This window comes from Ixodes scapularis, unplaced genomic scaffold (assembly GCF_016920785.2).
Source record: "Ixodes scapularis isolate PalLabHiFi unplaced genomic scaffold, ASM1692078v2 PGA_scaffold1__304_contigs__length_218370807, whole genome shotgun sequence".
NCBI lineage: Eukaryota > Metazoa > Arthropoda > Arachnida > Ixodida > Ixodidae > Ixodes > Ixodes scapularis.
The window spans coordinates 142,124,044-142,138,082 of NW_024609846.1; the positions used below are offsets into that span (position 1 = coordinate 142,124,044).

Genomic DNA, 14,039 nt, shown 5'->3' on the forward strand with positions numbered 1-14,039 from the left:
ACGAACCTTCGAACTTTTCACCAGATTCAACCGGTTCGACTTTGTGGACAGTGTGGCCAGACCTTGTTATAAGCATGTCTAAGTTTGGAGAATTAATTTTTTATGCAAAGGGTTATTTTAATTTTGTGAACAGCTGCAATTAAAAGAAACTAATTCTAATCACTGAAGAAGTTAATAACTTAATTTTTGTACTGCATTAACTGAAATAACCAATCAGCGCTGCCCTTAATTCATCCCTTAGCCATCATTATTCAATCCGAAGCCAACTGGCCAGCCTGTTGCGCATGTGCACACGAATCGAACCTCAATACACGGTTCGTCGAAATTTCCACTAAAAGTTCAAAAGAGTCGAACCTTGGCCGGTTTGCGACACCCCTAGCCGAAACTACGGATGCCGCAAACCTGCCCAGGTTCGAGTGCGACCAAGTTCGACTTTTTCGAACTTTCAACGTGATGTTCGACAAAGGTTCGACTGAAGCTCGTCTTTTGTGCGCATAAGCAAAAATTAAAAACAAAAAAACACTAGTTGACTTCACCTGGCAAAGGTAAATTGCACTATTTGTTGGGTTTACAGGCATCGCTGGTTCACATTAATAACTAATGAAAGTGTTAAAAGCGCATATTTTCGTTTTTATATGGTGTAAACCAGTGATAACCATTTTATAAAATATAAAATAAACGACTTGCTAAATTATTTTCCAAAATTCGAAATATTCGTGTAGCATCCGGGCCCATAAGTCAAACTTCTTCAAACTTTAGTGAAATTTCGAATCACGGCGCGTAGGGAGCGCTTACTTTCTGAATACGTTGAGCAGTTAACTTTCCTGCACAATAATCTGTAATGAGTGCATTACTAGAAGTATCTTTAGCCTGCTGCAGCCCAGTAAAATTCAGTTGCATTGATTAATTTTAAAAAGGCAATAAAACCTGCTGTTACATCTTTTGTAAGTTTTGTTTACTAGTTATATATTCGATTCAATATTCGAAGCCCATTTTTCGTCTTATTTGTATTCAATTTGTATTGGAAAAATTCAATATTCGCACACCCCTAGCTTTTTGTTTTTGTGAGCATTGCACTTTTTTTTTATGAGCATCACACTTTTTTTTTTTTTTTTTTTAATAAACATGCAGTACTGTGGAGAAGAAAAAAAAAAAGAAATGGGCTGCAAATTTTGTTTTGTTGGCGGAGAAAAATTGTTTTCAATGTGTGAAAATAGTTTTGAATGTGTGATTCCTCCAGCGCTACATCAGAAACCGCGCTTCGAAATAAAACGTGCAAGCATTTTTTAAACACAATGTAAACTTTTTTTTTTTTTTTTTTTTTTTAAACGATGGAATTAGTTTTGCGTGTTCCGGCCTCCATACACGAGGCCCATTTCGTCCGCGCGCGTATGCCGCACGCGCAAGGTATCTTAAAATAACCCGCCGCGGGCGCTACGAAAAAAAAAAAAAAGTGTGTTTACAGCTTTGATGCGGACGCTGCGAGCGATCGGAGCCAATCGAGAGCCGAGATGAAGCACGTGACTCTCTGATTGGGCTCAGCGACTTACGGTGCGTAAAGTGGCGGGGCGCTCGCTTAGCGTTGGATTTGCTGCAATGACTCGTCTATGCATAAATTCTACGCCCGTTCAACGACAAAGTTAAAACGCTCAAATGTCTCGGAGCAATCAAACGGTATGCGGAGTGCAAGTTCGTCTGCTTCTTGGGCTGCAATAATATCAAAACGCCAAGCTCTTATTAACCGAAAAAAAAAAAAAAAGTGTAGTCCTCGAGGCATCTACCATTGAGGTCTACCCACTATTCTTCCAATCAAAGTCATTTAGAGCTCGGCGTCGTTGCGACGTCAACTCAACTCCTGGGCAAGAAGCAGACTTGCTCTCCGCAATGCGCTTCCTTTAATTAACCCTGCATTTCATCGAGATCTCTGCATACCTTACCGCGGAGTCAGATAGCAGAGCCCGAACAGAGAAGATTATCGCGTTGTAAAAACGATGAGAGGACATCCCGTTGCAAAACTTCCCAGATAAAGACTTCAAGCAAGTGCGACCTCGGCAAGTGTGCGACCCACACGCCTCTTCCTCGTTCCGCCACTGCAGGATCGACGCCCCGTCGGCTTTATCTCTCGCATCATGGGCCAGGAAGTTCCAGGTAAAGTTCTATCGTGAGTTTTATATTTGCGGAGCTTTATGTATATTTACTACAACCGACGTTGACGGCAGTTTTGATTTCGGTCGGACGTTTTCGGTTTCGGTTGTGCCGCGCGCGGCGGAATGAAAAGACCCGACAATGCGTCTTGCCAACGAACGTCGTCAGAAGAAAACGCAAAACCTATTTGCGGTCTGTATGGGCCATCAACAACGGTCACGCGACGTTATATACCTTACCCAAGTTATCTGCTTCATCGAATTCCGGCCTGATCGTGCACTTCTTGACCTCAAAACCCTTTTCGGCTTATCACTGGATGTTTTGGAGAGGTTTGATGCGAGTGCTTGTCTCGTCACGTCTTCATAAAATTCACTCAGTACGGGAGTTCATTCATTTTCACTCACTTTTGTTTTCCTTTTAAAGCACACATTTCCAGAGGCGCGCTTACGTATACATATATGGACAAATAAATCAGTACAAAAACAAACGTCAAAACATCTGGTTCGACGGAAGTGCCACCCGTGCAGCTGCTGGTGTGCAGCTGCCACAAATCGCACTCCGAGAGTACTACAAATAGATCGCGTTGAGCAGTGCGGTTTTGGTGTCCCCGCGGGAAAGTCACCGTGGTTGCTAAAACGGAACTTCGTGGCCATGACTGAGAATTCCGTTCGTCAAGGTGTGTACATTATTATTTTATTTAATTTTTTTCTGTAGTACCCACAGCCGGTCCTACTGCTAAGCGAAAAAGAAACAAGCTTTTTTTTTTTTTTTATTTTTTTTTGCTTTGGCAAGGTACTCTAAACTTTAAGGATATTTGGGAGTATATCCCCGAATATCAAAAGGACAGACAGGAGGAAATCTAAACTCTCCCCCCCTCCCCCCCCCCCCCCCCCCATCGCTAGTGCAGGGCGTCGAAAAGTCCCCGTTATATCGCTGCGCAACGAGATTACGCCATTGGCCAATAAGAACGCCAAAGATTGAAAGACAAAGCAAGTGGCATAATAATTTACTCCCTACATTTCTGAGTTATTAACTTCTATAATTTTGAGCTCCTTTCCCCCCGTTTCACATTTTGGCCGCCAGGCAGCGCCAGCTTTCGCGGCGCACTTGCATGGGTAAAGCTCCCTGCTTAACTCCTTCAAGTTTTTTCCGCCGGGTGGCGTCGCATCCTTTGGACTTGGGAAATACCTTCACAACTATTTAAATGAATTATAGTTCTAAGAGGAAGAAGAAGACATGTGCTAATGATTTCTACGGAACAGAAAGCAACAACCAAACATGCGTTTTGGACATGGGTGAGGCTTCAGTTTTGCCCGACGTCTCTGTTCAAGCGCAAAACACGCATACATCTCCATCGCAGATGACAAGACAGTACAGAAGCTGGTCCATTTGTCGCAAGAGGTACGGGCTAACGCATACTGCCCGTACAGCCAGGTGCAAGTGGGGGCGGCTCTACTGTGCGAAGACGGGACTATATACACAGGTAATGATCAACAGTATAATGTGCAAAATTATGTATTCATATCTGTCTCCGAGCTAATGCATGTGACCTCTTAAAACACCAACATTCATTTACTACATAAATTTCTTCTATTTGCGAAAAGGACACTACCTCAACAGGCCCAGAAATAGTGGCGATATCGTTGCCCAGAAAATTGCTCTACACTGCTGCAGCTGCCATTTTGTTAGTGCCAGCATAACACTTACTGCACGACACATTTAAAGGAGCCGTGCAACGATATTGGCTTGAAATGTTTTTTACCTTACACATGCTTACTGGCACTAGTGGGACCCCAGCACACTTGCACGCAATGCGACTTACCAAGAAACTTCTTTGTTACGGTGTAATTCCAAGGACAAAAGCGAGCATTTTCTTTCAAACTCTCCTTATCAAAACTTGACGACGTAGCTGGGGAATCGCAGTATCCCCCAGTGACGATATTTGAATGTGGCTCATAGATTGGACCCGAGCATTACGTGAGCACTCAATTTGGTCTCGGGATGATCAACAGCTCGACAAGCATTCGGGTATGGCCCGTGTCCAATCGCTGCAATGACGAAAACCGCCAACCATAACCTCTGGAACTCTGTGTGTGTCATGTGTGCGAAACATGACAAAGTGTACTGTCCTGTAGGCCTCACGGCTGTTGACCGGCACTAAATAAACTATCTATCTATCTATGTGCTTTGCCAACTCCAGCGCTTGGGTTTGACTAACATTGGTGGCCTATAATTGGCTCCAGAACATGCGGCCGCTTGTTCTGGCAACGAGTTGAGAAAGTGAGCGCTGCTTGTTTTCTTTCAATTTTTTTTCTGCGACTTCTATTCCATGTGGTGAGGAACTAACGTGTGTTTCATAGATCATTAACATCAGGGATTCGTTCCAAGCGGTATTTCCGCAAAATACAAAAATTGTTGCATTGCCCCTTTTGGGGGCGTCGTACAAATCCCTGGAATGCTCGCCTTCAGCACGTGCCCACAACAAAATTATGGATGAAATTTTGTCAGTACAAGCATGTCCCCAATAACGAAAATTCTGGTCCACAAATTTAGGATGCAACGTGGAGAACGCCAGCTATGGGCTGACCATATGTGCAGAGAGAACTGCAATTGTAAAGGCGGTATCGGAAGGCCGCAGATACTTCAAGGCAATGGCTGTCGCGTCGTAAGTCTTGTACCCTTTATACTTTCTTTATTGCAACCATTGTCAACAAAGTCATAAATATTAGGAACAAGTGTATAGACATGTTCCTACAGCCAGTGAGTGGCAATACGTCCTCAAAGAGGTCTTCTGAAGACGAGGCGGGGGGGGCTGTTTTATGGAACCGGTACTAATCTATAACGCTGGGACTTGGATATATGCGTTGAAGATGACAGATTCTCGGAGTGTAGTTTGGGGAGAGACGCTCCACCAGGTGGCCTTCTCTGCTAAGACTGTGTCATTACTTTTAATGAGTGGCATTCCCCTTCTCTCATTTAGGAATATGAAGGACTTCACTATGCCATGTGGAAACTGCCGGCAGTTTATTCTAGAGGCAAGTCACGACCACAATCTCTTTATGAAAGACACACAGGACTGGTTTATGAGCAACATTGCTCATGTCCTGTCCAGACACGTTCCTTAAGGTTGTAACATATTGTAACATTCGTAAGAAGTTTCAGAATTGACATAAGGCAATGAAATTTGGCAGGGATGGTCTTGCAACTCATATAAACTTCCACTGCAAATTTGGTTGAAATCAAGCAAGTGGTACAAAAGTTGACAACCCAGAAAAGTCAACTTCTCTACTACTTGCTTGATTTCAACCAAATTCGCAGCGGAAGTTTATACGAGTTGCAAGACCATCCCTACCAAATTTCATTCTCTTATGTCAATTCTGAAACTTGTTACAATATGGAAGTCAATGTGTTCGCTTAGGAAAAACTATTGTTTCGAAATATAAAAGTCTGTGATTTTTATGTGTAATATAGTTATAGTAATACCCATAGCACATACCCAGCTAGTTACTTTGCTATATTGCATTGTTTTTCATAAGTATTACTTCATATGAAGATTTAAAAAATGTTTTTCATGTCTGCACTCTTTCACAAATGTAGTTTTTTTTTTTTTTTAGCATAAAAGAATGTTAAAGTAGAAATACTAACTGGCCAGGTATGTTCCTCACAAAATTCTATCCTACAAAACAACTGAAGGATAGTTCTCTATTGTGTAATAGGAGAACAAGTTTTCCTAATGCGAAGTTTTGCCAAAAAGTGGAATGTAGAAAAATGCGTTCAAAGTGCTCCAACCTCTACCTTTCCTTTAGCATCGGTGGGTTAAAAATAATTTATAAAAAATTTACTATGCAGTGTAAACTAATGAAACTTTTTGAGAATGCTCTCTAGATACTGGTGGATGTAAATATGGCATTTTTCAAAATCAACTTATTTTTGCAGGATTTTTTTTTTTTTTTTGGTACTGTCCCCCCCAAAAGGCAATGCCTACAATAGCAGGCCGGTGGCTTATTTAGAACGCACAGTGCTCACCAAACTCGAACGGAACACGTGAAGGAGCCGTTGTTCAGCTTCTTCCAGGAGAGCGCAGCCAGAAAAAACGCACATTTCTCGTGTTCTGTACAAGTTTGGTGAGCTTTGTACTTGAACTGCGGCAGTGCTGCCGAGCACCATTCATACAAAGCTGAGTTCCACATTTGTTCTCTCTGTAAAAACTTCACCTAACTTTTTCAGTTCCTATTTTGTTTAAAGACAAATAAAAAGAAAACCCTCACAAATGCTAAGGGTGCAAGTTGGGCCCAAAAATAATACGAGGCACCTAAATTATTATATTCAGAGCTGCTTAAATTCAATTGTTTGTTTGTGGTACAAGTTCCTCTCATCCCTTTGCCACAGTTTGGGAACAGATTAGTATAGCACTTATTCTTTAGTATGGATATGTTGTCCTTTTTGTTATACTGGTTAAATATGAATCAAAGCGACTTATAGGCAGTATCCAATGTCTTCACCAAGAAGGTTTAAAATCAAAAGGATTTCGTGATGACAAGCAAATGGAAAAGGGAACAAACATACACAGGGTCAGTGATGTGATTGGCCTAAGCCGTTTTGGAGCACCTTTCAGAGTAGCAAAAACAGTGTTTTGGAGCTGTAAACATGGCTTTTGGAGTAGCAAAAGTGGCTTTTGGAGCTGATATTCTTCGAAAAATAAAAATATTTGTTTTAAGTGCTGTACAAATAAAACGCACTTTGCTCACCGCAATAAACAAAGTATGGTCCAGTTGAGCAACTGGGAGTCTTTCAACATGTAACTAAAATGCCAATAACATGACACATTTCGCAATGCTTCAGTTAAATGATATATATATATATAACTAACCCATTATAGATAACCAAACTGCACATATTAAATTTATTTGAACATGACCAGCTTTGTTGTAAATATCACACTACTAGGTCAACTATGTAATATAATAAACTATATAATATAATAAACTGATGAAACACGTAACTAATGCAGTGCAATGCGAAATTGTACAGAAGAAAATAGTGCATTACAACTAGTGGGTGATTTTCTATTTGCTTTTCGAAACTTTCTGCAAGGCTGCTGCAAGCCCCGCTTTGCCTTCGGCAAGTAATGAATGTCCATTTTCAATGTCTCCAAAGAAACATCCCACAAGTGTACAGTGCTGTAGGTGTTGCCGAGCAATTCTGAAAAACCGCTTGCCGCCGCTTTACTGGTTCCCGAGGAGCCAGATTCTTGTCAAAAGTAAGCAAACGTAAAGCAATGGATTGCAAGCGTCCCGGCTGATGCCTCTATAGTGCAATCATGTTCGCAATCAAGTGAGGGCAACTTCGGCAGCTTGCACGTGCTTCGTCGCACGAGCGGAAACGACTGTTCGATCGGAACCGAAACCATGCCACTCCACTCCGTCGCCAACTGGTTTCCACAATTGTATGCAAAATGTAACTGACCAGCATACGACCAAAAAAAATGTCCAGCGGCGCGTCCTTGCCAAGCCGGCAGGTGAGGTACAAGCTAAACACACAGAAAAAAAGAATGTGAGCGCATCGATGCACGACGTTGCGAGCCAGGGTCAAAAAGTTCTTGGAGCGCTTTGTGCAACGACTGAGCTTGAGACAAACAAGCGTACTGTGCGGGTTCAGCATGCAGATATTGCCTTATTTGCTTTAGCTCACCTCTCCAACTTTCTTATCGTGGCAGATTTTACATGTACCGGGGTCCCTCTCGAAAGAAAGCCCACCGAGAGAAGCCTATCTATAATCAGTACTTCGACACAGTAGTCTTTGAGTTAAAGAAGGATTTTTGCAGTAGTGTATGATTTAAACAAGAACAGGAATGTTGATGAACATATGACGGTACTTACGTTTCAGTTTAGAAAGCGCCATATCTGCAGCGACGTGGGGAAGGCAACTCCCGATGTCATGCGACCACGGTGACTGGTAGGCAGGGACCAAATATAGTTTTGCCACGGCCGTTGCTTTCAGGAGCGAGTGCTTCAGCTCACAAAGTAACTCCCGCCATGCGAAAACATGGTTTCATTTCACAGCATGACGGCATGGCTGGTACCTGGCATGTTAGCGTCAAAGCGTCTGCGCACGCTTGCATCTATCGGTGAAAAAATTTAAAAAAGACGCGAGGCAAGACCTACGAGACGACGAGAGCGCGAAACGAGAGACGGTGGGGAAAAAACCATGCAAGACCGAATGGACGAAGGATGCAGGGTAATTTGTGTCATGCGGCCGCTTGCGCCAAGTAGCTCACGCATGATCAACTAGGGTACTCAGTTTAGTTTCGGTTTTGAAAGGCCAAAGGACCAATTTCGGCCAAAGGACCGAAATTGCTCCTTTGGCGCAGGCTTGGCGTAGATTTCCCATATTTTGGTAAGATGTAGCAGGATGTATCAGGGTTAGCCCCTTGGCACAATTGGCGCAGCAATCACATCACTGGAGGGTGGACATAGATATTGTGGTGGACACAGAAGTAGGAAAACACAGGACGAGCGCAAACTTGCAACTAAAATGTTTATGTGTGCATGGATCATGACAAGTGTTTCTATGGCTGCCTCGAATCATGAAGAGAACTTTGTTGTTTTCTTGTATGGACGCGGTGTCATCTTTATTCATCAAGATAGCTGCCACGTTGTGCCACACGTGTGCGCAACATGTTTGCTGGGTAGAATTTTTCAATAAACCTTTTAGCTGCAAGTTAGCGCTATTCCTGTTTTGCTTCCTTTGTGTCCAGTCTTTTATGCGCTACTCTTTTACCCAGTCTGTTGACAACCAACTAGCCTATCAATCCACTATTTTAAGATACACAGGGTGTTTGTCACTTTTTCATCTGTTCCTCGGTCTCAGGTTTTTGGATTTATGAAGAGTCACCAGCAAACCTGTATCATGACTAAAAGGTCCGATCGTAAAGTGAGGCATAATGCTGTTTCCCACAATCAACCCCTTAACCGTTCTAGTTGTGGGGAATGATCCTCAACTGCTTAATTGTTTTCTTCAAAATTACATTTGTTGCATTCAAAATCAAGTTTCTAGCCACTAATAGACTAGAAGAAAATTTAACAAAAATTTAGTGCTGCCATCTGTTGGCAGAGCCTCAAACCAAGCCACGAGCGCGCCTGGTTTGTCCAAGACAGTTGAGTGCGTGAATCGGGGAAAGCAGATGAGGTACACACGTCCCGCACAGTTTGGGGACTGCTCCATGTTGACGAGCTAGGCTCGTCCAAAACGGTTAAGGGGTTGAATGAGGTTACAGACCGCGATGGCCCAGGCTAGCCGTGATTACAATCAGATTGCTGAAACTGTGTAATTCTGCCAACAAGTAAAGTATTTTCTTGTTTTTCCAGTTTGGACCCGACATCGTTGTGTATGCCGTTGGGAACAGTGGCCAAGTTTTAGCGAAGAGAGTGGATGAACTTCTGCCCTTTGCATTCACTGGTAGTGACCTGCCTGCAAAATAATTCAAGATAAAGGAAAGACACCAAAAATTAAAAAAAAAAGGGTGCCTTAAAAATAAAAAGGCACTTTGATCTACCTCGCTTTAAAATAAAAACCCAAAAGGATCCCTCAAAAAAAGAATCGAAACATACCATTTATTTTTAGCCTTATTCAGCCATCAGCGAGAGAAATGTGATTTACACAATAGTATCTTGCAACAGACGTGCTCAAGTATCAGTCCTTATTTCTGAAATAAAGTGTGCCATCCAGCCCTCTACCCACATCTATTCATTTAAAAAAATCATTTCCCCTCTGGTGCAAACTCGAGCTTCTTCAGCACTCCAGGAACACTTGTAGGACAGCGGCCCCTTCGGCAGCTCTCACCAAAATGGGCACCTGGTAAAAAATACATATAAAAAAGATTTCAAACACCAATCATGCATTGTAAAAAAAAAAAGAAAAAAAGTCTGTTCTTGCAGTGGACAATATCGAAACACTGTACCATTTCAAAGTGTTTACTATTAAAGGGATACTGAAGCGAAACTTGAAATACACCTATTATGGTCAGAAATAGGTTCAATATGATCAATGATATTCATAAATCATAATCGCGCGTTTGTATTTTGAACGGATGGCTATATTTTTCACCCTGATGGGCCCGATTGGGCGCGCGCTCAAAAATCGGCCATCGGAGAGCGCGATGCGTCTTGGGATATTGGGCGCATTCGTGACGTCACTTGTGCCAGTCGGGAAAGGCTAGGGCGTGAATGTTGTGGTTACGAGCGTTGCCACTTGGTGGCGCGTCGACGATTTACGACCTGTGACAACGTGGCCGTTTGAGATGTGCAAGGGCTGCACGCACGCTGCACCACGGGACCACGGCAAGTCGGCAACCACGGCAGCACTGACAAAACCAGCTCTGAGGCCGGATTCTCAAAGCGAATTCACGACGAAAAAAGTGCGTACGACAAATTTGAGAGAAAACCCGTGCTCTCGAAACGAAATTGTCGTAACCTTTGCGCAGGTTACGACAGAATCCTACGACAGCTCCGAAGCTGTCTTACGCACTTTTTACGATCAAATCAACAAGGCCGACAGCGTCGCTCAGTTACTTGGTATCGGCCACCAACGGACATTTATTTTTCTTCGTGCGCTTCTCGTGCGTCCCGACTTCAACCAGCAAGAAAAAAGGAAGGAGTGCTTAAAACAGACCACGACGATCAAGAACGCAGGATCCACAAACACACGAAAAGAGCTACAACAGCCACGATTCTGCCGACCGAGCGAGCTCGGCAGAATATAGTAGGCCTAGCAGCAACATCGACTCTGCGCACCGTTGCACCGGCGGTCCTTGGCCAAGACCGTCTGTCCATGACCGGCTGGCCTGCTGAATGGAATATGCCCGCGCGACCCTTGTGGACCCTTACCGGATGAGTAGTTTGGTCCCTGAACTAAATTTCAGAGGTCAATATTTTCCCCTTGTCATCTCGATCTCCTTGTTTTCCGAGACAGCGGTGACGAACGCTGTCGTCGAAAAGGGACTCTCATTGGACTCTCATTGATTCTATCTCCTTGTTTTGTGTGATATAGAGCTCAAATAAACGCCATACGGATTACCTTGGCAACTCGGTATGTACTGTCGCGAGCAAAAGTCTGGATAACACGGGAGCGCCGACCGAATTGCATCGCCGCGCTCCCTGGCGGCACGGCGCCTGGTGCCGAGACCCGCGCAATGCGCACGCGCGTCCTTTCTTATCTGCTGGCCCACTCGTTCGCTCGCTTCAACACGATGCGCTCCTGAGCGATTAAGTGGGCGCTCGGTGCCGCCCCGGGAACCAAGATTCCGAGAGCCTCGCTCACCGCTCTGGACGAGCTCGCGTGCTCCGCGGCACGCGCCGTTCGCACATATCTTTCCCGCGACTCGGCGACGCGTTAAAAACTGTCGCTTACGTTGATGCAGCCGCAATGAATTGTAAAACCTGTATTCGCGTACTCGAGGCAGCCTTGGGCTTCCTTCCGAATGATCATGCACGCGCGGTAAAGTGGTGAATGACGAGCAAAAATTAAACGCCAAATAAGAAACAAATATTTATTCAACCCCCCCTGCCAAGAAAACACAAGAAACAAAAAGGAAGGAAAAAGAGGTGCTGGTTCAGTTTGGGTGGCTTGTAATTTTTATATTGTTGATAGCGTCCGAAAGAATCGAAAAAGCATCACATTCCCGCATAATGTTGCAATTCTCTTGTGTAATCGCAAAGCAGAAATGGAAATATTTCCCCCTCTGCAGCCGTGCGCGGCGGCCATGGGAAGGCCGCCGTGCCGGTGACGCGGGGATCGCTGCAGCTCAACGCCTCACGAAGAACAGCAGGGAGAGAAAGAGTAAACATCCTTGGGGAGAGCGCGCGGAAACCGGTGCATCTAGAGCCACTAAATGAGCTGCGCTTAGAGTATCGGCACTCCGTTCCCCGACATTGTTGTGGGCGCCGCCATTTTGGCTCGTATGCAGAGCAGACACAGCTGCCGATCGTCCTGATTCATAAGGGAGGCTTCCTCAGCATTAGAGTTGGTGTTAGGAAGGTCATCTAAGATTGCTTCGCTCTGCCGCGAACTGTTAGGCATTTGTATAGGGCGGAGAAGGGTTTCCTGTGATTTCAGATAAAGCTTCAGATAACTGGCAACCATGGTTTTAAGACACAATATGGCGAAGTGTCGTTACTCTGAAGCGTAGCTTATTTAGTGGCACTAGGTACATCCTCACGTCGACGTCACTGAGCACGTCATTTAGAGAGTTTAGGGGTGCCGGAAACTTGAATCTTTGCTATTGTTTAAAATTATAATTAGGGCACACAGACTAAATCGCTTTTCAGTTCTTTACTTTAGAAGTGTAGGACAACAACTCCTATAATTATTTGGCCAATGTCCGGAAATCGTTGTATAGCCGCTTTATTTTATGGCTTCCGGTACAAGTCATCACAGCTGATGTCAAACTGAACATTTTAAGGTCGCTTCGCGAACAACCATGCTAAGAATTTGTGGCCAGCACCATGTTTTTTTTTCTCGTTGTTTTCTTGACTTCTTGACCCTTTACAACGCGTGCATAATAAATCGAGCAGCAGCTGTTTGCATTGTAGCCGGGGCAAATTTGGGGGGAAGCTTAAAAATAACAAATGGAGGGAAGCGACAGTTTTTAACGCGTCGCCAAGTCGCGGAGCACGCGAGCTCGTCCAGAGCGGTGAGCGAGGCTATCGGCATCTTGGTTCCCAGGGCGGCACCTAGCGCCCATTTAATCGCTCAGGAGCGCATCGCGTTGAAGCGAGCGAACAAGTGGGCCAGCAGATAAGAAAGGACGCGCGTGCGCATTGCGCGGGTCTCGGCACCAGGCGCCGTGCCGTCAGGGAGCGCGGCGATGCAATTCGGTCGGCGCTCCCGTGTTATCCAGACTTTTGCTCACGACAGTACACTCTGTTATTAGTATGCCATTTTTATTCTGACTCGACGCTACGTCAGTGTCGAGCTATAGCAGTTCGTGGGAGCTACGCGATGTCGGTCTAACCTTTCTTTGCCGAGTGTCATGTCAGTATCGAGTTGCAATCGTAAAAGATCGGTCCAGAAGCGCTTACCGAAACGCGGTCTAACAGAGCGAATCCAGCACTTCGATCAAACGCGCGTGTCCGCTCCCAGTGTGAACAGGTATTTGGCATTTGCGTGGCTCTTGCTGACACCCTCGTAGTTCAAACATATCCTTTTTAACGTCGGCTTGATACCGGCCGTGCCAGAAGCATGCTCGGGCCGTGTCGTGCAAAGAGCCGCAACGAGAACGCGCTCACTGTGGCCAACTACGCTTTGGCTTTCTCCGCCAAGGCTTTGCAAACGCGTTCAGGCCTAGGCGAATTCTGCCGGCACGCCGTATTGCCGCAGAACGGCGCTGCTATTTTGGCACAAGTGATGTCACGAGAACTTCCCCCCATCCACCAGATGAGAATTTGAAATCGTTTAATTATGTTTAAAATTAGTTCTCCTGTGTTTTACAGCGCAATATTTATATTTCCGAGGTGGTGCCTGTCCCTAGCCCATATTTATGCAACAAGATCGGCGCTAAAATTTCGTTTCACTACCCCTTTAAGGCCATACTCTGATTTAATTGAGACAAACCTCGTACCCTCCATTAGCCCTTGGTTATATCAAAATTAGTTTACCTCGCTTCTCTGTCTCTCGCCAAACACTGCGCTCTTGCGAGGAATTGTGAAGAGAACCTTTTTGTAGTGGGGCACGAAACGCTTCAAGCAAGCACGTGTCTTCCATCGTAGGGTAAACGAATGGATGAATGATATTGGCTGCCCCCTTTGTATTAGGCGGTAGCTTGCGTTACCTTGCCTAGGAACATTTACAACCCTCCCCTTTAGATTTTACTATTAATTACAGTACAACCCCGTTGA

General features: G+C 44.7%; 2 protein-coding genes across 3 annotated transcripts in view; one reads left to right on the forward strand and one right to left on the reverse strand.

The window, feature by feature from the left end:
* Positions 1–1,530: 1,530 nt before the first annotated feature.
* LOC8034727 (cytidine deaminase) lies at positions 1,531–9,880 on the forward strand. 2 transcript variants are annotated; one of them, XM_002410290.4, is made up of 5 exons: positions 1,531–2,148; positions 3,506–3,628; positions 4,699–4,810; positions 5,126–5,180; positions 9,513–9,880. In XM_002410290.4, exons 1-5 carry the CDS (start codon positions 2,130–2,132, stop codon positions 9,624–9,626), a joined length of 423 nt encoding a protein of 140 aa, XP_002410335.3. In that variant the 5' UTR covers positions 1,531–2,129; the 3' UTR covers positions 9,627–9,880. The 2 variants fall into 2 exon arrangements, with proteins under 2 accessions (XP_002410335.3, XP_029833950.2); XM_029978090.3 differs by lacking the exon at positions 1,531–2,148 and adding an exon at positions 3,246–3,440.
* A 34-nt stretch (positions 9,881–9,914) lies between these two features.
* Positions 9,915–14,039, reverse strand: part of LOC115318379 (serine/threonine-protein kinase mTOR) — a 164,453-nt gene continuing 160,328 nt past the window's right edge. The window contains exon 54 of the mRNA XM_042290961.1: positions 9,915–9,999. Coding sequence (XP_042146895.1) covers positions 9,984–9,999 — 16 coding nt within the window. The 3' untranslated portion in view covers positions 9,915–9,983. The remainder of the gene's footprint in view (positions 10,000–14,039) is intronic.